This window comes from Narcine bancroftii, chromosome 13 (assembly GCF_036971445.1).
Source record: "Narcine bancroftii isolate sNarBan1 chromosome 13, sNarBan1.hap1, whole genome shotgun sequence".
Lineage (NCBI taxonomy): Eukaryota > Metazoa > Chordata > Chondrichthyes > Torpediniformes > Narcinidae > Narcine > Narcine bancroftii.
Window position 1 is genome coordinate 11,657,457 of NC_091481.1, and position 27,470 is coordinate 11,684,926.

At 41.3% G+C, this 27,470-nt stretch overlaps 1 protein-coding gene across 1 annotated transcript in view; it reads left to right on the forward strand.

Moving 5' to 3' along the window:
• The window catches only part of snd1 (staphylococcal nuclease and tudor domain containing 1), a 767,382-nt gene that overhangs the window by 240,817 nt on the left and 499,095 nt on the right, over positions 1-27,470 (forward strand). Inside the window, exon 15 of the mRNA XM_069908835.1 lies at positions 18,195-18,336. Coding sequence (XP_069764936.1) covers positions 18,195-18,336 — 142 coding nt within the window. The remainder of the gene's footprint in view (positions 1-18,194; positions 18,337-27,470) is intronic.

Below are 27,470 nucleotides of genomic sequence, written 5' to 3' on the forward strand. Positions count from 1 at the left end.
ATTTGTCTATCAATATGCACATATATCAAATATTAGTTTCTGGACAATTTTTCCTTTCTGTCCTCAGTCCTCTAAACATTTCATTGATGTCCCTCTTGTGGTCCAGAGCAGCTAACTATGGTAAAATGTTTGAGCAATCAATGTTTGTTCTTTGTTCCATTTCCCACCCACAACTGTTGATGCAAAAAAAAATTCTGTCTTGCTGTGTTCACTGCTGTCATTAACTGATTGTGTGACTTGTATTGAGAAATGTTGGTAGAGAATATGCCACCTGAAAAATCAGGAAATATATGAAAAAATTATGCCTTGTGAAAGAATGGCTGATTGCTTTTAAAACACTCCCACACAAGCCTAGAATGTGGATACCAATGGGAATTGAAAATATGCTGCTATCAACAAATTTGGTTGTAAAATTTTCCTTTGAGACAGACATTAAGCTTGTGCAGTATTGGTGGATAGAATAGGTGCTGAACTGCAATTTGTCTGCATCAAGAAACTGTTCAAACAGCTCTGAATATTATATTTTAACCTAAATAAAAATTTAGTGGATCTAACATTTTATGTATGTGTAAAAATATAATCCTCAAGTTTTTCAGTTGGTTATATCAGAAACCTCCATTAATCAGGCCTGCTCTGGACTTGTCTAAGGGCTTGGGAATGAGGACTCTGGTGTGTTAATGGACGTACATGAACTGTACCCCAGGGTGTTAAAGGGAGCTGGTGAACCATTTTACTAGGGTTTTAAAGCACCACATAAATCGTGGCCCCCACGCTGTTAAAGAAAGGGTGTGAACTGTGGCCTTAGTTCATGAGATTTAATGCAGTGAGTCAGGTTGAGATTGCTAAACAAATAGTGAATTTTCAGAGTTTCACTGAATTTTAGAAGAATTGCCCTTGTATTTCCATGTGAAATAAACCACATTTATTTTTGGAGATACAACATGGTAAGAGGCCCTTCAGTCCATGAGCCCTGCCACCCAAATACACCAACAAACCTGGTATGTTTTTTGGAAGGAGGGAGAAAATAGGAGAACTGTGAGTAAATCCACACAGAGGTCACGGGGAGAATGTACAGACTCCTCACAGACAGTACCAGATTTGAACCCAGGTCGCTGGCTCTGTAATATCATTGCACTAAATGCTACACTATTTATCTGTTCCTTTTTTTTGTTAGCTGCAGTCGCAGTTTAAGTCACTAAACCTTTAGATTGAAGGTGAACACTGAGCAAAAGAGCAAATTTATTTTCTGAAATGTAATGGTGTAGGTAGGACACATGTCCTGACTGTAAAATCTGAAAGATCATTGTGGAATATTTGCAAAGTATACCACATTTATCTTTTTCTGAGGTATTGGAATGGGACAGTGTTACGATCCATTTATTTGGGGATATTTTGGAGGTTTTTCAATTGTTACATCAGTGACATTGAATTTTGAGTTTTTTTTAAATTTTGGGCTTAATTAGAATATCTGAATTAAAAACAGAAGATGCTGGAAATGGACAGCAGATCAGAGAGAAATGGGTTAATTACATTTCATCAAAACTTGACATGACTGAAGATATGGTTTTGAAGGTGGAAGGGGAGGCAAGAACCAAAAGAAGGCTTCTGGTGGACTGGGAGAGTAGAAGTTGTGCAATATAAGGAATAAAAATCTGGAATAAATAAAGTGCAGAATTTCTATCTGAAATCACCAAAGGAATTTGAAAACTGGAAATCTGAAATAAAATTAGTGTCAAATCATTGAATTCACTACTGATTTAGAAAAGCATGAAATGATGTACTGTACCTCAAGATAATGTAGACTTGTTTGGAGCCATGCAGGACATGAAGGACAAGTCGGTTCCTTCACTCTGACATGTTTTTCTGTGGCTTCCTGTGCTGTTACAATGAAGCTCAATGTAGGCTGGAGGAATAACACTCAATTTCTGTCTGGCATGTTGAGTGAGGCTTTAAGGATATAACATCAAATTCTACATATTTTTATGTTGGGAACTGGCCATGTCATCTCTCTACTATATTGACCCTTTATCCTTAAAAGTTCAATATATTATCACAAAATGCAAAGCCATTCTGAAGCACTCTCAACCTTGCATTCAGCCCATATTTTCTGCATATTTTTTGGGAATATGTACCATTAAATTCAAGAACTGTCAGACTCTTTAATCGATAGTTGTAATCTCATAAGCTCTTTCCCATTGCACCTCACGCATTATTTTTTAACTGTACTTTTCTATTTTTTAAATTATTTAAACTAATTTTTTATTAAACATGCAGCATGGTAACAGGGCCTTTCAGACCATGAGCCCGTCCCACCCAATCACATCAACCCTGTATTTTTTATTTAAACAGTGGGAAGAACTGCCCCTGGGGAAAACCGTGCAGACATGGGGAGAACATAAGAACTTACAGTCAGCGCAAGATTCAAATCCCAGTCACTGGAGCTGTAACAGCGCTGCCCCTAGATTCTGCACTTTTTTTGCAGTCAATATGCAAGCAAAACAGCATTTTTCACGTTATTTCAGTATACTTGACAATTAATAAATCAATCTAATTCAAAACTAGTTTCAATCTATGTTCCATCGAACAAAATTGTCCACAAAATGCAACATATTTTGATCTGAGTCTACAGATATCATTGATATGGAAAATACATTCCACAAAAGCAGATAATTCTCCTGATAGCTTTTCAGGCAACAGGGCTTCCATTTGTGATTATCTGGCTGTGCTACTCATTACAATTAATGCCAGGATGATTGTATGTCTAAATTTCAGTTTTTCATTATTCCTCATTGCTAGCTACTAACAAAAATTAAAAAAAAACTTGCTGATCATGTTTTCAGTTATTTGGTAATGTTTCAAACATTTTAACAGTGTTCACACTTTAATGAATCGGATCCAAGTTTCCTTGTTAACATGATTAATGAATCTCTAAACATTTTTGCAATAAACATTAGTGAACACGAGGTTATTATGAATTTTATAGGTTGATAAAAGATGATTGACAAAGCTCTTATTCTGGGTGCTAATCCATGTCATGTAAATTAGAACTAAATCTTCATTAAATCCTGATGAAGTGTTGAGAACCACCAGTGTTTTTTTGTTGCTTTTGGAAAATTAATATGATTTTCACAATAGAATACAAAACAATACTTGGAGCTGAGTTGAACAGATGAATAGATTAGATCATAAATATCATTCTTAATTTTTTGAACTAAATGGATCGCAACCAGGTTTTAAACTAGCTGTTTCCTTTCATAGACAACACAAAATGTAAAAAAAGTCTAACATTTAAGACTTTGAAGTAGCTACTTTAACTGAAGTTTTTCAAGATCAGGTTTTGCGTGCTGCCTACAAAACTTCAAAGTACAGTTTAAGTGTAGATGAATTAAGTATTCCAAACAACGTCTGTGCTGTGGAGTGTGGAGAATGAATTAACAACAGACAGAACTCCCTTGTGTATTGTTGCTGTTTTCTGCTGTATGCTTACTGCATGGGTTGCCAGTAATTCAAGAACAGGAGCACTGCTCCAAGTGCATTCAGGTCAATCTTTTGGGGGTGGAGTTGTATGGCATTGATGGAGCACAAAGTGGGTGGGGGGGGAGGGGGGGCGCCTGTGATAAAGATGAGGACAGTAGAGATTTTTATGGTGGCAGCAACAAGATTGTACATTCGAATCTGATTTTTATTTCCTTCACACTGGAAGGGTAAGTTATATAAAATGATCTTTCATTGACCAGCATGCAAGTGGGTGCTCAGTTGTGGAAAAGAAGCCCTCGATATAATTCAAGTTTTGTTAAGAAAGTTGCATTGCAGGTGAAAAGAAAATAAAGGTGCATCAGTTTACCATTTGTCATTTTCCTGAGCAAAAGGAAAGACTGAGACAGTATGTTTCTGGAATACGCAGAATCACTTGAAAGTTGATTATCTGATGTGATGGTATTAGATCAAAGCAGACTCTAACCTCCAGCAACTGTTCCAAGGGTGCCACCTTATTCACTCTGATGTAAATCCTCACTTGTCAAATTAGTTCTGCATTTATCTAGATCTAACTGTTCTGATTGAGCTTTGATTTTTAGTATTTCATATGTATAAGTCTGTAGTAAATCAGTGTTACTAATTAGGGAGGTGGTACTTAATTTTTTTATTAAAAAAAACAAATTGGATTACTAGAGTCTTACTGAGATGATTTGTTCTGTTATGAGCTTCGTTGATTTTGTTTCAATGTAACTAGCAAAAGTATGAAAAATTTTATACTGTGGTGGTGTGAGCAGTGGAAGAAACACAGCCACCACCTTAAGGGTCATTAACAACAGTTTTTATTCAAATTCAGCATTCCCCTTTAAGGGCAGCATGAGCTCAGTCACCTGGTCCATCGTGACATCATAATCACTGCCCAGGGCGTGCGCTGGAAGGGATGCTGGAATCAGAGAGAAACCTCTGACGACGCCATTTCCCCATGGCTGCCCCGCCTCTGCCCCGATACAAGCGGGACCGATTCGTCATGAGGATGTGCGCTGCCACACAACCCCCCCCCAGAACCGATAAGTGTCCTGGCGCTTTGGTGGACGGCCCTGGCGCTTGGGTGCGGCCGTCTGCACTGGCTGTGATGTCCAGATGGGCCGCCTTCAGGGGGTCCATCGTAAAAAGTTCCTCTCTCCCGCCAACGTCCAGGGTGAAGGTTCCGCTGGACCAGTGTAAGACTTTGTATGGCCCCTCTTACGGTCGCTGTAGTGGTGCATCTTGTGGTCCCCTCCGCATGAAACCGAACTGGGCCGAGTTGAGCTCTTTGGGCATAGGTCCGCCAGCAGGTTTTTGTCGGTGGCTGTGGTGTCAGGGTCTGGGCCGAAAAACTCACCTGGCAGGGAAAGCGGTGCGCCATAGACCATCTCCACTGTTGAGGCCTGCAGGTCCTCCTTGGGTGCCGTTCTAATGCTGGGTCCTCCTACCCAGGGTAGTTCATCCGCCCAGTCTGATCCGGAGAGCCTGGCCATAAGTGATGCCTTCAGGTACCTGTGGAACCTCTCCACCAACCCGTTGGACTGTGGGTGGTATGCTGTGGTGTGTTGGAGCTTGACCCCCACCCAGGAGCTTCGCCATCTGAGTCCACAGGGCAGACGTGAACTGTGCCCCTCTGTCGCTAGTGATGTGCGCTGGGACTCCGAAACAGGCGATCCATTGGCTAACCAGAGTCCTGGTGCACATCTCCGCGGAGGCCTCCTTAATTGGGACGACCTCCGGCCACCTTGTGGCCCAGTCCACCACCGTGAGGAGGTAATTGGCCTCCTTGGATACCGGCAGAGGCCCAACAACATCATCGTGGATGTGTTGAAATCTGCAAACCGCTGGGTTGAAGTTCTGGATAGGGGCTCATGTATGTCGCTGGGCCTTGGAGGACTGGCACCTGGTATGGTTCCTGGCCAGTTCCGTCACCTCCTTCTTCAGCCCATGCCACACAAAGGGCTCCGCGACCATCCGCACGGTTGTCCTTACTGCTGGGTGAGCAAGGTCGTGGATCAGACTGAAGACCTTCGCCCTCTAGTGCAGCGGGACCACCGGGCACAGCGTGCCTCTTGAGAGACCTCACAGAGCAATGTATCTGGGCTGCTGGGCACCCGGACATCCTTGAGTTTGAGGCCCGAGATGGCGGTCTGCAAGGCCTACATCTCCGCATCGTTCCTTTGTGCTTGAGCCAGTTGCTCGTAATCCAGGCCGGGTACAAGAATGTTGATGACTGGACGGGAGAGCGCATCCGCCACTACATTGTCCTTGCCGGCCCTGTGTCGGATGTTGGTCATGAACTCAGACACGTACAAGAGGTGGCGCTGCTGTCTGGTGGACCTCTGATCCTTGGCCATCACCAGTGCTTGAATGAGGGGCTTGTGATCTGTGAAGGCTATGAACGGCCTGCCCTCGAGGAAGTAGTGGAAATGGCAGATGGCCAAATACAGTGCAGGAGCTCCTGGTCAAAGGTGCTTTATTTGATCTCTGGCAGGCGCAGCTGCTTGCTGAAAAAGGCCAGTGGGTGCCATTGTCCATTGAGCCACTGTTCTAGAACCTCCCCACTGAAGTAGCTGAGGCGTCCACGGAGAACTCCGTGTGCGCCTCTGACCGTGGGTGCACCAGCAGCGTGGCACTGGCTAGCTCCTCCTTTGTAGCAATAAAAGCCCTGTCTGCCTCCTCTGACCATGATAAAGTCTTTTCTTTGGTGGCCATGAGTGCGAACAATGGGCGCATGGTGCGCACGGCTCCGGGGATAAAACGATGTTAAAAGTTATTGAACCCCGCGAACTCTTGGAGGCCTTTCAGGGTGGAGGGTTTGGAAAATCGTTGAACAGCCACTACCTTCTCTGCTGCCGGCGCAGCCCTAGCCGCTGAAACAGAGATCCCCAGGAACTGGAGGGACTCCTTGCTGAACTGACATTTGGCTGCGTTGACAGTGAGGCCGAAGTCTGCCAGCCGGGCAAAGAGTGTGCAGAGGTAGGCTTTGTGTTCGTCGCGGTTGCGACTGGCAATGAGAATATCGTCCAGGTAAATGAACACAAAGTCCAGGTGTTTTCCAACCGCGCCCATGAGGCGCTGGAACGTTTGGGCCGCATTCTTTAGACTGAAGGGCATATGCAGGAACTCAAAGAGGCCGAAGGGGGTGATGATGGCCATCTTACCTACGTCATCTGGATGCACCAGGATCTGATGGTATCCTCGCATGAGGTCCACTTTGGAGAAGACCTGTGTGCCTTGGAGGTTGGAGGAGAAGACCTGTATGTGAAGCACCGGGTACCTGTCGGGTGGTTGCGTCATTCTACAGACTGTAGTCCCCGCACGGTCTCCAGGCCCCGGACGATTTCTGGGAGCTGCCCAGGCGCTGTCCGAGTGCTGGACAATTCTCAGTTCCTGGAGCCTGGAGAACTCCTCCTTTGCCTGCTGGAGCTTCTTGGGCGGCAACCGTCTGGTTCTAGTGTGCAGCGGGGGGCCCTGTGTGGCGATGTGGTGGAAGACCCCATACTAGGTCAGGGCGGTGTTGAACCGTGGCTCTAAGATGGCGGGGAATTCGTGGAGGATCTCATCGAACTCGTCGCAGCCCTGCAGGCTTCTGCTGTTTCCAGTTGCGTGGAGTGGAACGTTCAGGCGTTGACCAGCCTTTTGCCCTTCATGTAAACCAGTAGGCCATAAGCTCTGAGGAAGTCGGCCCCTAACAGTGTGGTGCCCATGGGGGCTAGGACGAACCTCCAGTGGAACTTCTCCTTCCTGATCTGGATCTGTGCCCTTCAGGTGCCATAGGTCCTGATGGTGGAGCCGTTGGCTGCCTGCAGGGTTGAACCTTGAGATTGGATGCGAGTCTCTAATGCTCTGGGGGGGGAAGGACACTGAGTTCAGCCCCTGTGTCCACCAGGAATCGGCGGCCAGTGGATCTGTCCATCTCAAGAAGGAAGCTGTTTGTGTGGCCAGCCGTCACATCCATCAACGGCGGCTGGCCTGATCGTTTCCCTGAAACCCGCAGGGCTGGCGGCACTTACCGGCTTGCGCTCCCCAGAGCTTGTGGTAGAAACACCAGGTCAACTGGCCCTCCTCTGGCTTGGTCTTGGGAGTGGCTTGCGGTCAGCTGGCTCCTGGTTGTGCCACTTGGTTGAGGCCTGCCTCATTCTCCCTCTTTGTGCGCCAGGGGGCATCCGCACGGGCTGCTGCTCTCCTCGGGTTCAAGAAGACTTCATTAGTGAGGAGCAGCCGGATGTCCTCCGGCATCTGTTTCAGGAATATCTGGCGGAAGAGAAAACCAGGCTTGTGGTCTTCTGCCAGGGCCAGCATTTTGTTCATCAGCGCCGATGGACTAAGATCCCCAAGCCCACTTAGGTGAAGGAGGCTGGAAGCCTGTTGCTGGGGAGTTAGCCCGTAAGTTCAAGCAGCGGGTCTTTGAGGGCGGTGTACTTGCCCGTAGCTGGGGGGTGGTGGATGATGTCGTCCACCCTCGCTACCGTATCTTGGTCCAGAGCGCTCACGACGTGATAGAACATTGTGGCGTCTGAAGAGATGTTGCGAAGTTGAAATTGTGCTTCCGCCTGCCCGAACCACATTCTTGGTTGGTGGGTCCAAAAGGGGGGAAGCTTGATGGAGACAGCGTTAACCTCTAATGTTTTGAGTCTAGAAAAACGTCTGGACTCGTCGGGGTTACCACTGTGGGGGGGTGTGAGCAGTGGAAAAAACACAGCCACCACATTGAGGGTTGTTAACGACCGTTTTTATTCAAATTCAGCGCGTCCCTTTAAGGGCAGCATGAGCTCAGTCACCTGGTGCATCGTGACATCATAATCGCTGCCCAGGGCGTGCGCTGGAAGGGATGCTGGAGTCCGAGAGAAACCTCTGACGACGCCATTTCCCTATGGCTGCCCCGCCACGTGGCAATACAAGCAGGTCCAGTTCGCCATGAGGATGTGCGCCGCCACAATAGTTCAGTTAACCAATGAAGATTTGAAATGCAGGAAGATTAGATTGAAAAGAATTATTAATTCGTTTACATATTTTAAGAATCATTTATTGAGAAAGGAAGCCAAAGTATGTCTTGCTTTTCTGACCTTCTTTTGAACTTGCTCAAAATTAATTTAACATATTTGGTCTTGGTCTTTTGGTTTGCTCCCCTCTTCAAGAGGGTTTATACAGGTACAGTATCCCGTATCCAAAATGCTTGGGACCAGACATTTTTCGGTTTTTGGGTTTTCAGAACTATAGAACGAATGGAAAGAAGACCATCTCCCCGACACTTCCTTACTGCTGCCGCCGGTCTCGACCCTTCCCCCCTGCCGCCGCCGGTCTCGACCCTTCCCCACTGCCGCCGCCAGTCTCGACCCTTCCCCACTGCCATCCCCGGCACTTCCCACCGCCACCACCTGTGCCAACACCTCCCCACTGCCACCGCCGACTTCCCCGCTCCTGCCTACGGTCCCGAGGCAACTTCTTTGATGTGGATGGCACTACACCTGATGTTGAAAAGGAGACACCATCGTTGACTCTGTTTCCAGCCAATGCCAGAGACTTGGACTCAACTTTGTTTGGCATCTTCCCGGTCAAAAGCAAAGATTTCATTTTTTTTTACTGTTACTGTAATCAAACTAGCACCAATAGAGCATCAGAGCCCCACATGTGCAAGTTAGGTGTTGAATTTTTCCACTTGTGACATCATGTTGGCACGAACAAATTTTTGGTTTTTGGATCTTTTTTTGGTTTTTGGAACTTCGGAAACGGGGTCATTGACCTGCATTTTAGAATCTGATGAATGTGAGACTTTAGTGGAAATGCATTGCAACTCGTGACTGAAAATTAGATTAAGAAATTTATTTTTAAAGATCTCAACCCCTTCTCTGTTTACATTGAGCTATTGTCCAAATTTTAAGGCATGGCACTTGCACTTGCTCTCCGGTATAAATTCTGGATTTATGAGAAATGCCTCTATGGTACACAGTGTTTGTGGCTAATGCCGATTTTAACAACTGATCAGGTAACATCTAAAAAGTTCCCAAGCTGACAGAGTCTGGTTTATTGGTAATTCTGTTCTTTCTAAGGAACTTAACCTTGACAGCAATACCAATAAACATTTCAATAAAGGGTATGAATGCTATTGACCTACTGTAATTGTGCATTCTTTCAATTCTGCATGAAATAATGGGACTAGATACACCTGCTTTAACTGGGTGCAATCATTTTGTGTTTTCCATAATTTTTTTGTCTTAACAATACTTGGATGATTTTTGGAACGTGCAAATACTGAAAAAAATCTAATTCCTTTTGCACGGTTGCTAAAACAATACTTCATGATTGCTTAAAAGATTTTACATGTGGATGCTTCGTGTTGGCAGAACCTCTTGCTTTGCTATAATAGAAAGTGATTGAACTTTGAGCACATCAAAATATTGGTGAGCTGAGCAATTTTTCATTTTGCAGCTTTATAACAGCGTTGTAATATACAAATTTAAGCTCAGTGTACTCATCGCTCCTGGTACACTCAAGCTCTTTCTGCACCCATCACTTGCACTTTGCAGCTTCTTGCAAGTGTGGGTACTGCTTTCTTGGATGTGCAATGATACTGAATTGCATGGATTGGGAACTTAATTGAGGGAATTAATTTCTCTTTGGGTTTATGAAATAGCTAAGAGTGTTATCTCAACAGGACAAACCCTACAGGTGAAGCAAATTGAAGTTTTTGTTCACTAGAATTTTTTTTCTTGTCAACATAGCTGAAGGTGAAAATGTTAGCCGTTTGCATTATTTAGTTTTAAGAGATTGTCAGCTCTTAGCCATTAGGGAACCATTATTTTTTTTTAAAAATTGGGAACTATTCCTACAATTTATTTATTTTGTCCATTCCACCAAATAAACATCTCCCCCCCCAGGAGCAGCCATAAAAAATGAAAATTAAATTAACTGCTAATAATCTTCAAATATGCAAATTAATGTTGAACTCCGGTAAACCGTAGTGAATTTGAAATGTGTGCTCCCTTCAGTATTTGATAACAGATGTTGCTTTTTCGTGACTTTGTGAAATGTTATGAATGAGGTTGAAAGTAAGAAGATGAGAAACAGAAGTGGGGGAAGCCATTTAGCCTCTTGCACCTACTTGGCCATTCAACAAGATCATGGTCGATTTCTTCTTCTTTGGCTTGGCTTCGCGGACGAAGATTTATGGAGGGGGTAAAAGTCCACGTCAGCTGCAGGCTCGTTTGTGGCTGACAAGTCCGATGCGGGACAGGCAGACACGGTTGCAGCGGCTGCAGGGGAAAATTTGTTGGTTGGGGTTGGGTGTTGGGTTTTTCCTCCTTTGCCTTTTGTCAGTGAGGTGGGCTCTGCGGTCTTCTTCAAAGGAGGTTGCTGCCCGCCAAACTGTGAGGCGCCAAGATGCACGGTTTGAGGCGTTATCAGCCCACTGGCGGTGGTCAATGTGGCAGGCACCAAGAGATTTCTTTAGGCAGTCCTTGTACCTTTTCTTTGGTGCACCTCTGTCACGGTGGCCAGTGGAGAGCTCGCCATATAACACGATCTTGGGATTTCTACCTCAAACACAATTTAGACATACAGCATGGTAATAGGACCTTTCATCCCATGAGCCTGTGCAAACCAATAACAACCAGTTGACCTACACCACTAGTACGTTTTTGAATGGTAGGAGGAAACCCACGCAGACACGGGAAGAATTTCAGACACCACAGGATATGAATCTGGGTCCCAGTTACTGATGATGTTACAGCGTTGCACTAACTTCTAAATTGCAAAGATTCACCAAATTTAGTGAGGAAATTTCTGAATCAGAATTTATTGTCATGAACAAGTCACAAAATTTGGTGTTTTATGGCAGCATCACAGTGCAAACATTTATATAAACCATCTTGCAACAACAATAATATAAAAATAATAGTGTCTTTGGTTCAATGATTATTCAGGAATCTGATGGCAGCGGGGAAGAAGCTCTCCTTGTGCTGCTGTGTGCTCATCTTGAGGCCTCTGAATCTTTTCCCGATGGTAGCAGAGTGAAGAGGGCACGGTCTGGGTGGTGGGGATCCTTCAGGATAGAGACTGCCTTTTAAGACATGGCATCATGTAGATATCTTTGACGGGATGAAGTCTGGTGCCTGTAAATGTCACAGGTAGTGTCAACAACCGTCTGGACTTTTTTTCTTGTCCTGAGATTTGGTATCTTCATACCAGGCAGTGAAGCAACCAGCCAGCATGCTCTCCACAGTAAACCTGTAGAAGTTTACCAGAATCTTCAGTGACATAACAAAACTCCTCAAACACATCACAAAGTATAGCCGCTGGTGAGCCTTCTTTGTGATTGCATCAATATGGAGGTTCCAGGACAGATCCTTTGAGATGTTGACAGCCATGAATTTGAAGTTCCTGACGTTCTCCACTCCTGAGCCGTCGATGAGCACTGGGTCATGTTCCCCTGACTTCCTCCTGAAGTTCACAATCATCTCTTTGGTTTTGCTGACGTTGAGCGCAAGGTTGTTAGTGTGACACCACTCAAAGATCTAATCTATCACCCTCCTATATGCTTCTTCATTGCTGTTTGTGATTCTGCCGACAACTGTGATGTCATTGGCAAACTTGTAGATAGCATTGGAATTGTGTCTGTCCACTCAGTCATGGGTGTATAACGAGTAGAGTCGTGGGGTAAGCACATATCCTTTCGATGTGCCTGTGTTAATAATCTGAGGAGGAGACTTTGCTTCCAATTCATACTGACTGATCTTTTGATGATGAAGTCTAGGATCCAGATGCAGAGGCCTAATACAATGAAGACATTTTATTTTCTGCTCTTCCACAGGATGGGTTTTATCATTGTTGATGCCAGTATCCATCCTATCAATTTCATGTAGTCCCTCTCTGAATTTTTCCTTTAAGAATCTCTATTTCAGGAATATGAGACTGATGATTACATTGCAAACAATATTATCCACTGCATTTCCAAAGATTCCCATCAGGACCTGGACTATATTAGCTCCCAGAACTTTTCTTGTAATGATTTCTTTCTATTTTTTCTCCCAACAATGTACTTGCCACTTTTTCACCAGTTGTGGCATCTTCTCAACTCTTTTGAGAGTTCTGTCCCATTCTCATGCTTCTGCTTATCTTCTGTAATTTTATTCAGAACGAGGATAAAGTGCCATTGCCTTTACTTTCTACCCCATTCGCCCTCCACATTTGACCGATTGCCACCCTTAATTTTCAGCATCCCCAACATGATGTCAGCACTAGACAAATTTTCCTATCCTCCACTTTGAGTATTCTGAAGGGACCACTGATTTCTGTCTCCAACAGAGCTTTTTTTTTAAAAAAAATAAACTTTCCAGTGCATCAATGGATATACAACTAGCTCTTTTACTACTTCCCATCTTGCTATTGAGCATCCCAAAGACGCTTGTCAATATGTCTTTGTTAATATTGTCTTTTTGGGATTATAAAATGCTTTAAATATGCTTAAAATTCCTCCAATAAAAGTTACCACCTTCCCCATTATCTACTATTCAAGCCTTGATCCTATTTTGTGTTATGCTATTACAGTGAATTAACTGCATTGAACCTAAGTTATTCACTAGTACAGTTGATGACTGTGTGTTCAATGTTTTATTGTCGATGAATGAGTGTTTAAATGTCTTCGATCAATGCTGCTCATCTGTATTCCTTACAGAGAAGGATATTGCAGTTGTAGAATTTGGTGAGAGAGAATGGTGGAATTCTAAAGTAGATTACCATTGAAGAGTAAGAGGCTTTGCATGTGTTAGTGAGCTTCAAAGTTAATAGACCCCTTGGGTCTCATACATTGTCAATTGGTCTGGGGGCAGAAGCAGGAAATTGTTGGGTGTCTGACAGAAATTTAAAGTCCTTTCAAGGTTGACTGGAGGACGATAAATGTGGTACCTTTGTTCAAGGACAACAGCAGAGATCGACCAAATAATTACAGGTTGGCAAGTCTAATACCAGTGGTGGGGAAATCATGACAAATAAAATCGAGGAGTCGAGTTAATTAGCACTTGGAGAGGCTGGGTTTATTAGTAAAGGAGAGTCAGCATGACTCTGTGCAGAAGAGGCCCCAAATGAATTTAATTTTTGGAAGAGGTAACAAAGTGCACCAGTGATGAGAGTGAGTCTGGACCTCCCATGTGCTGTGCTTGTCCAAAAGATTTTAAAAAAAACCATGGTTCTGAGGGCTATTTGTAAATTACATCTAAAATTGGCTTGGTAATTGGAGGCAATTCGAGGTGCTTGAGATGGCAGAGGTTGACAGCATCGAGTCCACGCTGCTGAAGATCCAGCTGCGCTGGATGGGTCACGTCTCCAGAATGGAGGACCATCGCCTTCCCAAGATCGTGTTATATGGCGAGCTCTCCACTGGCCACCGTGACAGAGGTGCACCAAAGAAAAGGTACAAGGACTGCCTAAAGAAATCTCTTGGTGCCTGCCACATTGACCACCGCCAGTGGGCTGAAAACGCCTCAAACCGTGCATCTTGGCGCCTCACAGTTTGGCGGGCAGCAGCCTCCTTTGAAGAAGACCGCAGAGCCCACCTCACTGACAAAAGGCAAAAGAGGAAAAACCCAACACCCAACCCCAACCAACCAATTTTCCCCTGCAACCGCTGCAACCGTGTCTGCCTGTCCCGCATCGGACTTGTCAGCCACAAACGAGCCTGCAGCTGACGTGGATTTCTTACCCCCTCCATAAATCTTCGTCCGCGAAGCCAAGCCAAAGAAAGCCAAAGAAAGAATTGGAGGCAAAAGGTGATGGTTCAGGATTGTGTAATTGCAAACCTGTGATCAGCGGAGGAGCACGATGGTGCTGTTTGTTAAAACCATTAATTATGTGTATTCATCTGTAGGAGGTGTGATATGTTTTCAAATAACACAAAGATAGTTGTCTCAATAGCAAAGAGGGTAGTCTTTGGGAACAGGTCATTATTGATCAGTTGGTAAGATGGGTAAAGCAATGAGAGATGGAATTTAATCTTGATAAATTTGTAATGATGCACATTGGGAGAACTGTTGAGGCTGGGATGTATATAATGAATAGAAGGACCTTGGAAAGTACTGAAGAGATGAATTTCAGATTGTTAGGGGAGATGAGGGAGGAGATGGCTGGGGTGCAGGGATTCCTGATGGCAGCAACATAATTAATGGAAAAGATCCTTCAGGAGGATTTGTTTCTTCATTAGCTAGAGCAGAGAGTTATGGAACAACTAAATCAGTAATGTCAAGCCACTGCTCATTTACTGTATACAGTTCTGGTCACCACACTATGAGAAGCATGTGATTGAATGAGAAAGGATACAAAAGAAATTCTCCATGCTGTTACCTGAGATGGAATATTTCAATCATGAGGAAAAAGTGGGTAGGCCAGATTTATTGCCTTGGAATCAAGGAGGCTGAGAATGGTCAAGTTTGAGGGATACAGAAATTGAGTTAGGACAAAAATTGAGAAACGTTCTTCCTCAGGGGAACCATCTAACCAGAAGGCATCTGTTCAAGGGAAGGTAAGGTGGAAGACAATCAGAGAAGATTTGAGGAAGTTTTGTTCACTTGAGGTAGTTGAAATCTGGAACCTGATGCCCCAGTAGATGCTGGAGGCAGGTATTCTCACAACATTGAAGTAATAATCTGAGTGCTGGAAATAGGATGAGTATTGGTGTGTGCTTATGACCAGCATGGACACAGTGGGCCAAAGAACCTGCATCTGTTCAATTTGACTCAATGACTTTAATTCCACTCTTTGAATATTCTGCGTACACAATTCTGGCAACAGATGGTACATTATCCTTTGAGAAATATGTTTGTAAAATATCCAAATATAGATTTTAATCTGATATGGGATTGCCTTAATCAAACTGTGGTTATGTTATTTTGAAGTAGTTCTGCCTCAAATTTGATCTGTGTATCTTTTTTAAAAACATATGGAAGTGGTTGCACGGTTAGGCTAAAAGACTTTGTCCTTGGAGATTTTTCTGCTTTTCCACTTCATTGACACCATGATAACCACATGGTGTGTGAGATCGAACCCAATTGTGTTTTGGTGCAGGTTTCTTTGGCCAATTAAAGAAAATGCTTTTTAATAGGAGTAAATTATGGCCCGTCTTTTGGTAGTTTTTTAAAATTCCCTTTCTCTTCTCTCTACCTCCCTGGAATGAATGCACCTGTGCTTGTGGTGGCAGTGTCTATTTGTGCTTTATTTATGTGGCCAGATAAGAACAACACTGATGTGATTTGGCAGGATTGAGAGCCTACTGAGTTTCTTTCCCACTGCAGTCTCAATCTCATTTGGAAATCAAGTGTTTTTTTTTAAACTATTTCTGATCATTAATAGTTTTGATTCTTTTAGTTATAGTTAATAAAAATACACCTGCTGCTGCAGATAATGATCCCTGAAGAGGTGTTCTAATTTTTCACCACATCTTAATCTCTAACCAACAAGTACAATTGGCCCCAGAAATGCACAACTGTGACTTTCCCTTCAGGGAGTTTGCAGGATTTAATATTGTAGCTTGAAACCACATATGATTATTTGGTCTTGTGTTGCACGACAGTTTTTAATACTAGTTTCTCCCTTGTACTCTCTCAAATAAATCTCTCATTAATGTTAAATAATTTTGATGCCAGTTTTCTTGTATGGTCCAAAGCACGTGTATCCAAAGTGTTTGCCTTTTGGGCCACACAAATTTGTGTTCACCGTAGTTTCTGTACATTTCAATCTGTTCAGCATCAATGACACCCCACAATGACAAAATGTACTGTTCAAAAATATCTGCCTGCACATTCTGAATTCAACTAATTTGGAATTTATAAATTGGTATATTGGTCATAAAACTTGACAGCAGAGGGTTGGCTATTTGCCTTGTCATCTCCATACTGGCTGATAAAGAAATAACAAGATGAATGCGAATGCAAAAACGTTAGTAGGAGCAGGAATAGGATTATATGGCTCCATGAGCCTACTCCACCATTTATAAGGACATGACTGATGTGGTCTTGACGTCCTCTGCACTTCTGCATATTTTCCCAAATATAGTCACTTGGACACCAAATTCTCTTCATCTCTCTCTGATAAGGAACAAGCCCTTTGGCTGACCACTGGCATCGACTATGATACCAATCTAATTAATCCCATCTGCCTGAACTGATCCATATTCCTCTATTCACCTCCAGTTCATGTGTCTTGTCTAAATGGTTCTTAATTGTTGCTGTCACATCTTCTACCACCTCCCTGGTAGCCCACCAAACAGATACCAGTCTTTCCTCTCACATCTCCTTAAACTCTTCCCACCCCCAAGCCCCCCATCTCATCTTAAACCAATGACCTCTCATATTTGAAATTTCCACCCTGAGTATGCCTCTCATAAATTTTATATACTTCTATCAAGTTGCCCTATAGACTGATGCTCCAGAAAAATCTCTTTACCCAACCTTTCCTTATAGCTAATGCCTTCTGATCCAGGCAACAACCCAGTGAACATCTCCTGCACCCTCTCCAAAGCATTTACATCTTCCTAGTGTGGCAATCTGAGCTGCACACAACATTCCAAATGTAGCCTAACTAAAGTTTCATACAGCTACAAACATGACTTCCCAACCTTTATACTCAGTGCCCTGATCGATGAAGGCCAGCATGCCATATGCTTTCCTTACTAACCTAACTGAGAGTCCTGCCATTTACTGGATACTTTTCTCTTACATTTGACCTTCCAAAATACACCGTTCTCTTCTATTTATCATTCTAAATACTGTATCCTGCAGTGTTGTTTGACAACTATCTAAAACATGACCAGTCAGACCAACTACATTTTCACGTAAATCATCAAACAGAGGTCCCAGCACTGATCTTTGCAGAACCCCACTGGTCAGAAAAGCACCTCATCACTGCAACCTTCTGTTGTCCATGACTAAGCCATTTTGTATCTGGCTTCCCAATTCCTGTGGATATACATCACTAAGTTGTCCACCATAATCCTCGTTTAGAAACTTACAAAGACTCATGATCCTCTCAAGAAATTTCTGCATTTTCCTTAAATTCTCAAAGACTTATTTGGAAACTGCTCTTGATTTTTCTATGAGTGAGAACATCATTAATACTATCAAAATAGTGTAAATTTCACATCTTATTTCCCCCAAACCTCATTGCTCTGTCTTTTCTATTAAAAAAAAATCCTTCACCTGGGAATCAACCTTGTGAACCTTCTCGGTGGAAGTGTGTGAAGTCATTCTTTTTGGAAGAGAAAAGGGAATAGAGTATTTTCTTTTAAATGGTGCAAGATTGTAAATTATTTATGTTCAGAAGAGCTTGAATAAATTTGAATGTACAGGTAACAATCAGTTCGGAAATGTTCAACCCTGTAGAAATATTATTTGCAGGCCTCATCTCTCCACCAGAGGATGCCACAGATGTTCATTAGATTGATTCCAGGATTGAGGTAGAAGGGGGATGTCCTTTGAGGGCAGACCAAACAAGACTAATCTTACCCTGAAGAAGAGCTTGACTGCCTATTACTTTCTATGGATGCTGCATGACTTGCTGAATTTGTCCAACACTTTTGTGTCCTGGTCTTATTGAAACCTACAGATTCCTTATTGTCTTAAGGGGAGATAGTGGATTGATGTTTTCCAAGTATTTCATTGGCATTAAACCACAGACTTAAAATAATATAATATCTTATTTCCTTACAGGATACCCAGAAAGCCAAACAGTTCCTGCCATTCCTACAGAGAGCAGGGCGTTCAGAAGCTGTCGTTGAGTATGTTTTCAGTGGTTCCCGTCTAAAGCTCTACATGCCAAAAGAGACCTGTTTGATCACCTTCCTGCTGGCAGGCAAGTGGTAAAATTCTTAGCTTAACCTGGTGCGAATAATGCCACATCTGTGTGTAGAAGAAAAGTTGTAAGTGGCAGTTTAGTTGAAGTACCTGCCTGCTTTGATGATGAGCTGTGATCTTTCGCATTTCAGCTTTAATGTACTATATTATCGGAAGCTGGAGGTCACATGAAAAAATAAGTTAACTTTTAGGAGGTAGGGTCAAATTAATTGTGATGCTTCATGTAATATTTTTACCAACACTCCAGATTGTGGGGGTTTTAAGAATGGGAGGTCAGAAGAACCTAAGCAGCACACATGCCCTAAACCCTCTCATCCTTTAGTATTTGCATTTCTAGCCACATATTCTATGTCCAATCCCCACCCATTCCCTCTGTCACTGTTTTGAGCACTTATCTCCACTTGAACCCAGTTGAGAGACAGGGGAAAACTGGTCTGTTATTCTTGAAACAAAGTATCTGGTAAGGAGACCTAATAGAGGATTTTTCAAATCATGGAGGGAATAGATGGAAACTGTTCTTATTAATGAAAAAGCCCAGAAATGGGAATGTTGAGCGGAGATGAAATGGGGATTTAGAATGGAAGGTGTTTTTTTTTGTTTTAATGCAGCATGTGGTCGGGGACCACTGGGTGCTCTGGTTTTTTTCCCATGTCCCAAAGTAAAGGGTTTGTGGGTTAATTGCTCAAATGGGTGTTTTTGGGAGCCACAGACTCATGGTCTGGAATGGGTTGTTCCCATAGTATGCCACTAAATTTTTTAAAAATGGAATGGTACATGCAATCTGTGCATGTTACCAAATTTATGGTGCCACTGTGCAATTGTTATTTTGTTTTGGAACATCTTGTGCTTTTGTGATGCACTTGTCAGGCCTTAAATGTGTGCAAATGTACTTATAGTGTTAGTTTTAGCTGTCACTAGGCACTTTTACATAGCCGCTGAAGAACCGAAAATTTCAGGATATTTTCTGCTCCGGTGGCAGTGTAAAAAGGTTGAGATGGAATTTATTATATAAATTCCATCCCATAATTTTTCCACTGGGACCCCTACGCATTTTTACGGAACAGCTGCCGTGTAAAATGACTGCAGCCACTCCGTAAGAAACAGGCTTAATGAATACATTTGCCCTGCGACAAACTCCACAACACAGAAAGGCTGTTTAAAAGTCTCCTTGTGTAAACGACCACATTGGGACACACCAGAGGAAAGTATGCTAATTTTTTCCCGAATTATTCCAAACTTTTTGTGTAAAAGAAAAATGTCAACTAATGGCTGTGGAAAGTTGTTGTTGTTGAAAGTTTGCCAAGAGGATTTACTGAGCCAAATCATGAGCTGAATTAGCTTCAGTAAATTTCATTACTCCATGGGCTTCACTGACTTCAGCTTGTCCTGTGTGGGGCTGAGTAATGTTAATGGCATGTCTCTGGAAATTAGATCATTGGTAGTTTGAAAATGTGTTAAAAATTACAAGTTGTTTATTGTGGGGATATGGCAGTATTATTGTTATAAATTAATGATCCATCTAATCACAGTTCATCTCCCACTCTGATAGTTGGTAAAGTTGAATTCTGTTCATGGAATTGTATAGAATAGGAGGAGCATGAGGAGCCTATCCTGTCCATTGCTGGAACAAAATCTGGAATTAAACTTGTACATTGAATTTATAGGCAAACCTCCTAATGGTTCCAAGCCAATTTGTTTTGTGCATGACTCCAGCCCCAGACTAAATGATAGACTCTGGTTGATCTTAGCCTTGCAGGCTACTTTGTTACACCAAATCAATTTGGTGAATGGTGTTTGAACTACAGCATTTTATGATGAACTGCCATCTCCATGATGGCATTGAGGGATGGGCAGAACGGTTGAAGCAGCAGTTTGTGCATTGCCTTTACAGAGTTGGCAGTTGGGATCAGGGTTTGAATCCTGCACTGTCTATAAGGAGTTTGTACATTCTCCCCGTGTCTGCATGGGTTTTCCCCGGAGGACTCCGATTTCTTCCCACTTCAAAATGTACCAGGTGGAGTAGGTGAATTGGGTGCAAATTGGGCAGTATGGACTCATGAGCTGAAATGGCCTGTTACTGTGCTGTATGTCAAAATTTAAAAAAAAAATAAATTTAAAATTTATTAATTCAGTCAAGTTCTATTCCAAGAAAAGGTTTTTAAACAACAAAGAAAAACATAATTTGGGTGAGTTTATTAGATTTAACTGCCTATTTTATTTCCCATTCATTTGAGATACTGAGTGAGGATAAAATCATCTGCTTGTCTCATGCTTAGATTAGGACATTTCATGTTTAAAGTAGTATGAAATGAAAAGTTGACTTTTGTGTGTTTCATTGCACATGACATGAATGGGTCTGCCACATAGCTTCTGTATAATCTTAATAGCTGATCTTTTGCTGAGATTTATTTAATCAATTACAATATGTTGATAAAATGGAACAATTTGCCCATATAACTATTTCACTTGCATGATATTGAACCATGCTTTTGTGTTCCCTTCTCTTTTTTCTAGTCACTTTTTTAAAAAAAACAAAATTTTCACCATTTTAGACTTTGTGTCATCCACTTCCTCCACGGAAACCACTGAAGAATAGGGCTGTAAGTGTGTCTTTTGATTGTGATTGCTTGTTTTTTGAATCAGTGATTGTGGAGAGCAATAATGAAACCTTGCATTAATGTGGCAGCTTGAATTTACTCCAAAGATACTTCATAGGTATGTTGTTAAACAAGATAAAACACTTAAGAACCGTGCAGGTGACTACATATGTAGTTAAAGGAAGAAATTTCAGGGAACATCTTTCAAAGAGGTGAAAGAAGGGAGGCGTAGGGGTGTGGGGGTAGTTTTGGAAGGTAAATTCTGGAATATTGATGCGTCAATCGAAATATGAGAAGCACAAAATGCCAGAAATGGAATCATTTTGATGTTTGAGCTTGCATGTGTAAACAATAATGTATGTGCAAGTGGCAAACCACCGTGAGTACTGACCACTCACTCTTTGGAGATGGTAACATGAGTTGTTGCCTTGAGAAGGCAGCCGACATCTTAAAGGAATCCCATCACCTTGGTACACTCTTCTTGCTCCCCTTCTCAGAATGAAGGAACAGAAGCCTGAAGTCTTCAACCTCCTCCTACTACTCCAACCATAACAACTAATCCAGGAACATCACCTTTTTTTTTGTACTTTCTGCACTGTGAATATTCATCTATCCTTTAATATTTATGTTTTCTCTTTCTTGTGGAATTGTGGTAAGTTGTGATAATTTAAGTTATTGTTGGTGTATTTTGTGCACCTGTGTAGCTGCATCAAGCAAGAGTTACAGTGCATGGGTGTATTATACTTGGGTATATAACAATAAACTCTTGTTCATTCATGCCATTGCATCTTTCATGTAGTGTTTCTGATAAGCATTATCAATCAAAGTTTGACATATAGCCACATTCTTATTTACTTGCATATTATGAAACAAACCATTGGTTTGTCCATTTTTGTCCTGTCCAAGTCACCTTCCAACAGAGTTGTCATATTGACCCCATTTATCTTTGGAGCAAAATACATATTACTGAATGAACTCAGTGGGTCAAGGTATTGGGCAAGACGTTGTTTCGGATTAAGACCCTGCAGACTTTAAAACAGCGAGATAGGGAAAGGACAGAAGGTACAGATGCATGGCGAGGAGGGTGGAGTGCAGGATATTGTGAGAAAACCATTGGGAGAAGCAGTGGATAGACTGAACATATCTGAGATTCTGGCTTGGATGGAACTGGGGGGCCTAAAACTGGAGATGGAAACATTGCGAGGCAGTAGGGTGGTAAGCATAAGGACATAAGAAATAGAGACAGGAGTAGGCCATTTGGCCTGTCAAACCTGCTGCTCCATCTTGGCTTATATGATGATAGACTTATCTCCACCTACCTGCCTTGTCGCCGTATCCTATAATACCCCAAATATGTAAAGATTTATCCAACATTGTCTTAAATATGTTTACTGAGGTTGCCTCCACTGCTTAATGGGCAACAAATTCTATAAATTCACTACCCTCTGGGAAAAGCAGTTCCTCCTCATCTCTGTATTAAATCTACTCCCCAAAATCTTGAGGCTCTGTCCCCTAGGATGTGCTGTGGAAGGTCATGAAGCTGTGGCGATATCTGGATAAAGTTATTATCCAGGAGCAGGAGAGCAGCAGAAACCACAGTGAGAGAAATACATGGAAAGCCCATCACAGAGAGGAGCGTGCCTTGAGAAAAATTCACAGGAAAACAGCAGTATGAAGACAAAAAGAGGGCTACAGATGCGGGAATCAAACAAAAATTTTGGAATAGTACCAGTTGAGAAATCAAACCGGGCACTGATTTCTTATCGCATTTGGAAGATGGCACCTTTAACAGTGCAGCTATACTCCTGAACTACATTGTAGCACTAGCCTACATTGTGTGTTTTAAGTCTGCAGTGACATCTTAACCCAGAACTTTGTATCTTAGAACAGAGTTCTGTCCTTTCACCTTGATGTTAATTGGTATTGTAATATTCTGGAGAAATTGATGTACATTAATAAGTGTCTAGGTGGCAGTTCTTGGCTGTGATTGAGATAAAAACATTGGGTATAAACATAGTGACAGTGTTAGATTTCATCTAAACTTGTAATGTTTTTGCTTGAAATGTTGACCAAGGTTCCTGTTATCTTCATCACCTCATCGGCTTCAAATGGAAGAACATTTCAGATTCAAACTTGGTGGCAAGTTGTCGCCTTAATTTGTTACAATTTTTTTTGGTTCTTAGATGAGATTTCCCTCATTTTTAATATAATGGAGCTGAATGTTCAACTAATTATGTAATGTAATATTATGTAATGTAAAAGAGAATGATACCCTCTGGCCATTTCTCTCCATGGTCAGATTGATCTTTGAAACTGAATTTATACTGCCCCTTCACCAGAGATACAAGTTAAACCAGATTCTCAACAGTGTTGATCATTATTAAATGATAGTGCAAATGCAGTCAAAAATCTATCTCGATAAATTAAATCACTGTTAGCCATCAGAAGCTTTTGTGCTCTCCCCTTTTAGATAATAATTAATTTGGAATGGGTAGAAGTGCATGGTGGGCAATATCTTATTTTATGCCACAGCTTTCAGTGCAAACAGATCAATCCTATTGCCCCTTATTTCCTGACAGCCTATTCTCCCACATGTACTCTCTCTTACCACTCACCTTCATCTTCATTAAGGGCAATTTTAAGTTGCGAGTTAATCTACCAACCAGCACATTTTTTAAACGTGCTAAATCTAGCCATTTGCTAGATCCCTACTTCCTCTGGCTGCCATCAAGCAAGAGATCATCAGATATATTTTACTGCATGTACAACAATGGAACAAATTTTAAAAAATTGCTCCCTCCCGTCTGTCCTTTAGAGACTTTCAGATTCATTGCATTTCCACATTGCCCAAGAAAATGATGTTATTGGATACATTTTCCCCTAAGACACATCTAATGAACTAGTGTCTTCACGTATGTGTCCCAGCTACGCCTGCCTGTGTTTTTTTTTGAAATTTTTTTCAATACATGGAATCCATTATACATGATAGTATAAAACCCCAACCCCCCTCTGAAACAAAACTCCAAGGAAAATAAAGGAATACTAAAAAGTATTAAAAAAAAAACAAAGATAAGGAAAAGTAAGAAAATCAAGAATAGAAACCTGGTTGCCTATTCTAAAAAAAGTTGCCAAATTTATGCAAATGTCTTATTTTAGAACAGGACCAAGAAGAATGTAAAAAAAAGTGCCTATCTCCTAGCCACATCTAAAACTAGTCTGATGTTCCATAAAGTGTACATACCTGAAATAAATCAGCATTTCCACATCATCACATTTTGGTAACAACATTGTTGGACCCAATTTATCTCTTAAATAAGCCCTTAACTGCTAACAACAAAAAAGTATTATTTTGTATCCCATATTTAGTTTTTAATTGTTCAAATGACATTAAATTTCTTCCCTTGTAACAATCTTTTATATATCTAATTTCTTTCCAAGACCAAATGTTTAAAAATTGATCATCCATTGAAAATGGAATAAGTCGATTTTGCATCAAAGGTACTTTAAGCAGGACAACCTACTAAGTTCCAATTTTGATGTTTACCTTATTCCAAATATTGATTAAATGTTTCAACAAAGGTGCTTCCTTCTCCCCAGAGATTAATTTCAATTCCCATTTATATATAAAGTCTTCCGATAGTCTTCTTCCTATTTCAAATGCTGTCTTTTCTCCCTCATCAAAAAATGAAGCAAGAAACCTCATTTGAGCTGCCTTATAGTAATTTTTAAAATTTGGTATGTGTAAACCTCCTAACTCACACTTCCATATTAGTTTATCTAAAGAAACTCTTGACATCTTACCCTTCCAAAAAAAGTTTCTTATACATTTATTTAATTTTTGACAATTTTTTGTGGTATCATATTGGTAATGTTTGAAATAAGTATTGTACTCAAGAAAATATATTCATTTTAAAACTATTACCCAATAATGTCATTGGCAATACCTTCCACTTGTTCAATTATTCTCCAGTTTTCTTAAGTGAAGGTAAGTAATTCAATTTATATAAATTATCTAATTTATTATCTACCTGTATCCCTAAATATTTTATTCCATTCATCGAACATTTAAATTGTGTATCTTGTTGACACTGAGTGTAATCCTCTATAGTAATGGGCATAATTTCAGTTTTATCCCTATATACTTTATAATCCGATACTTTCCCATATTTCTTCAGTCTTGAGTATAATTTACATCACAAGTTAAGTAGATCAAAATATCATAGGAAATAAATTAATTTTATATTCCTTTTGATCAACTTTAATATCAGGATCAGAGCAAATCAATTCTGCAAGTGGTTCTATCACAAAAATAAATCAAGCAGGAGATAATGGGCATCCTTGTCTACTAGAGCTGGTTAATGGAAACTGTACTGAAACCTACCCATTTGATTCGACTTTAGCCTTAAGACTCTAAACCATTTTGTAAATACTTGTCCCATCATGAATCTTTCAAACACTTTAAACAAAAAGTCCCATTCTAATCTATCAAATGCTTTTTCTGCATCCAAAGCCAGTGCCACTTTTGTAGTAGATGTAATCAAGTTACATTATCCACAGATTGTCTCTTTTTTTACAAACCCTGTCTGATCCATATTTATCAACTTTGTTATAAATGTTGTCAATCTATCAGCTAAGATTTTTGCAATGATCTTGTAATCTACATTTAACAGTGAAATATGTTTATATGATGATGGTTTTAAAAGGTCTGTCTTTTTTGGTATTACCATTATTATCGCAGTAGAAAAAGATTCTAGGATAGAGTGTGTTATTGCCACCTGATCTAATACTTCCATAGAAGGAGAAATCAGCAAATCTTCAAATTCTTATAAAATTCAGGCAGGAAACCATCTTCTCCCAGTGATTTATTACTTTGTAATGAGCTCCAATGCTTCCCTCACCTCCATTGGGGTGAAAGGGGCATCCAGCTCCACTTGCTCTTGTAAATTTAACCTTGGTAGTCATATTTGTGACAAGAAATCTTCTATTTTATTATCGTCTCTCTGCGATCTGGTTTATATAACTTACAATAAAATTGCTTAAAAGCTTCATTGACTTATTGAGGTTTAAAGGTAGTTGTATGCGACTAATTTAATTCCATTAATCGTTCTTGAAACTTGTTCTGTTTTCAACCTAACATAATATTTCTGCTTAGTTCTCATTATTACTTTCTCTGTTCTATATGTTTGTAATTTATTATACTGAAGTTTCTTATCTATGTTTTTCCTCAGAGCTCTGTCTTTGCAGATCTTTTTCTAAATGTTATTTCTTGTTCCAATTTCCTTTTTGATTTCATCATGTCCAATAAAATACCGAATTAACTCACCCTACTTCTGGTTTCAATTGCCAACGCTGGCTGAAGAACTGACACATATCCTCCAACCACCGTGCACGCCAGGCCAAGCCCACGGTGTGCATGCGCATGCATCACGCTCCACATCACAGCTCTTCACCTCCGGGCCTGAGCCAAGTGCACATGCTTTGACATAGGGCATGGTGCTTGTGCACCGGCAGATACGCCGGCCCCAGTTGAAGCTGCTGCCACCGAGCCAACCGCGCATGTGCTGACCACGCTACAGCTCTGTAGGAGGTGCCAGGCTGCGCATATGCATTGCATGGGAAAAGGTCCACAGATCCCAGGACACCGCTGGCACCAAAGCCAAAACGCAGGCAAGTAATGAGCTTATGGCTCTTACAGGGTGGCATCAACTCATGAGCCGAAATGGTCTGTTACCATGCTGTATGTCTAAGTTTCTGTGGAACATTGAATTATCTTGCCAGTGCCTGTGCAATATTTTTGAATAAGCAACAGGGAAGCTTAGCGGACATGTTCAGAATTTTGAATGAGTAAGTAAGAAATTGTTATTTCTGGTGAGAAGTGTGGTAACTACAGAATTGAGATTAAGAGTCAAAAATGAGAGTTGCAAGTAAGTTTTAAAAACAAATGTAGCATAAAGAGATGTGGAGTTTCCTGTTGTTGAAGCATATTAATTGATGCTGAATTTGAATTTGAGATTACAAATGGTGTGCATCCTAATGAAGCCAGAACCAAATGTGGTGTATGATTGAAATACTAGTTAGGAATTCTATTACAGCTCTTTCTGAGCAGGTGGTCTATGTGTATATTGAGGCATTCCAGCCAAGATGATTAATTTTGAACAAATAACATAACTCGGTGAACTTGGAAAATGATGAGCGTAGGAACTCGCACTTGGCAAAATATTGAAAGGCTGATTTGTGTGGTTACTTTCTCCAATTTCCTAATAAGTGGTACTGTATAAATAGCAGATTCCTATTCTCTCATATTTTTAGTCAAACAATGTACCAGTAATCACCAAATCAAATTTTGATTTCTGTTCTAAATCACTTACTCTATGTTCTTTAGAAGCTGCATTGTATTATATTTTAGCCTATGAGTAACAAAGCCTTGGTTGTCATCGAGGCAGTATAAATATCTGACTGGGGTACTTGAATACTGAATTGCCTTAGATTTGAAATTGGGCAATCAGTGGTTGATTTCAAGTTGTAGATTCTGTTA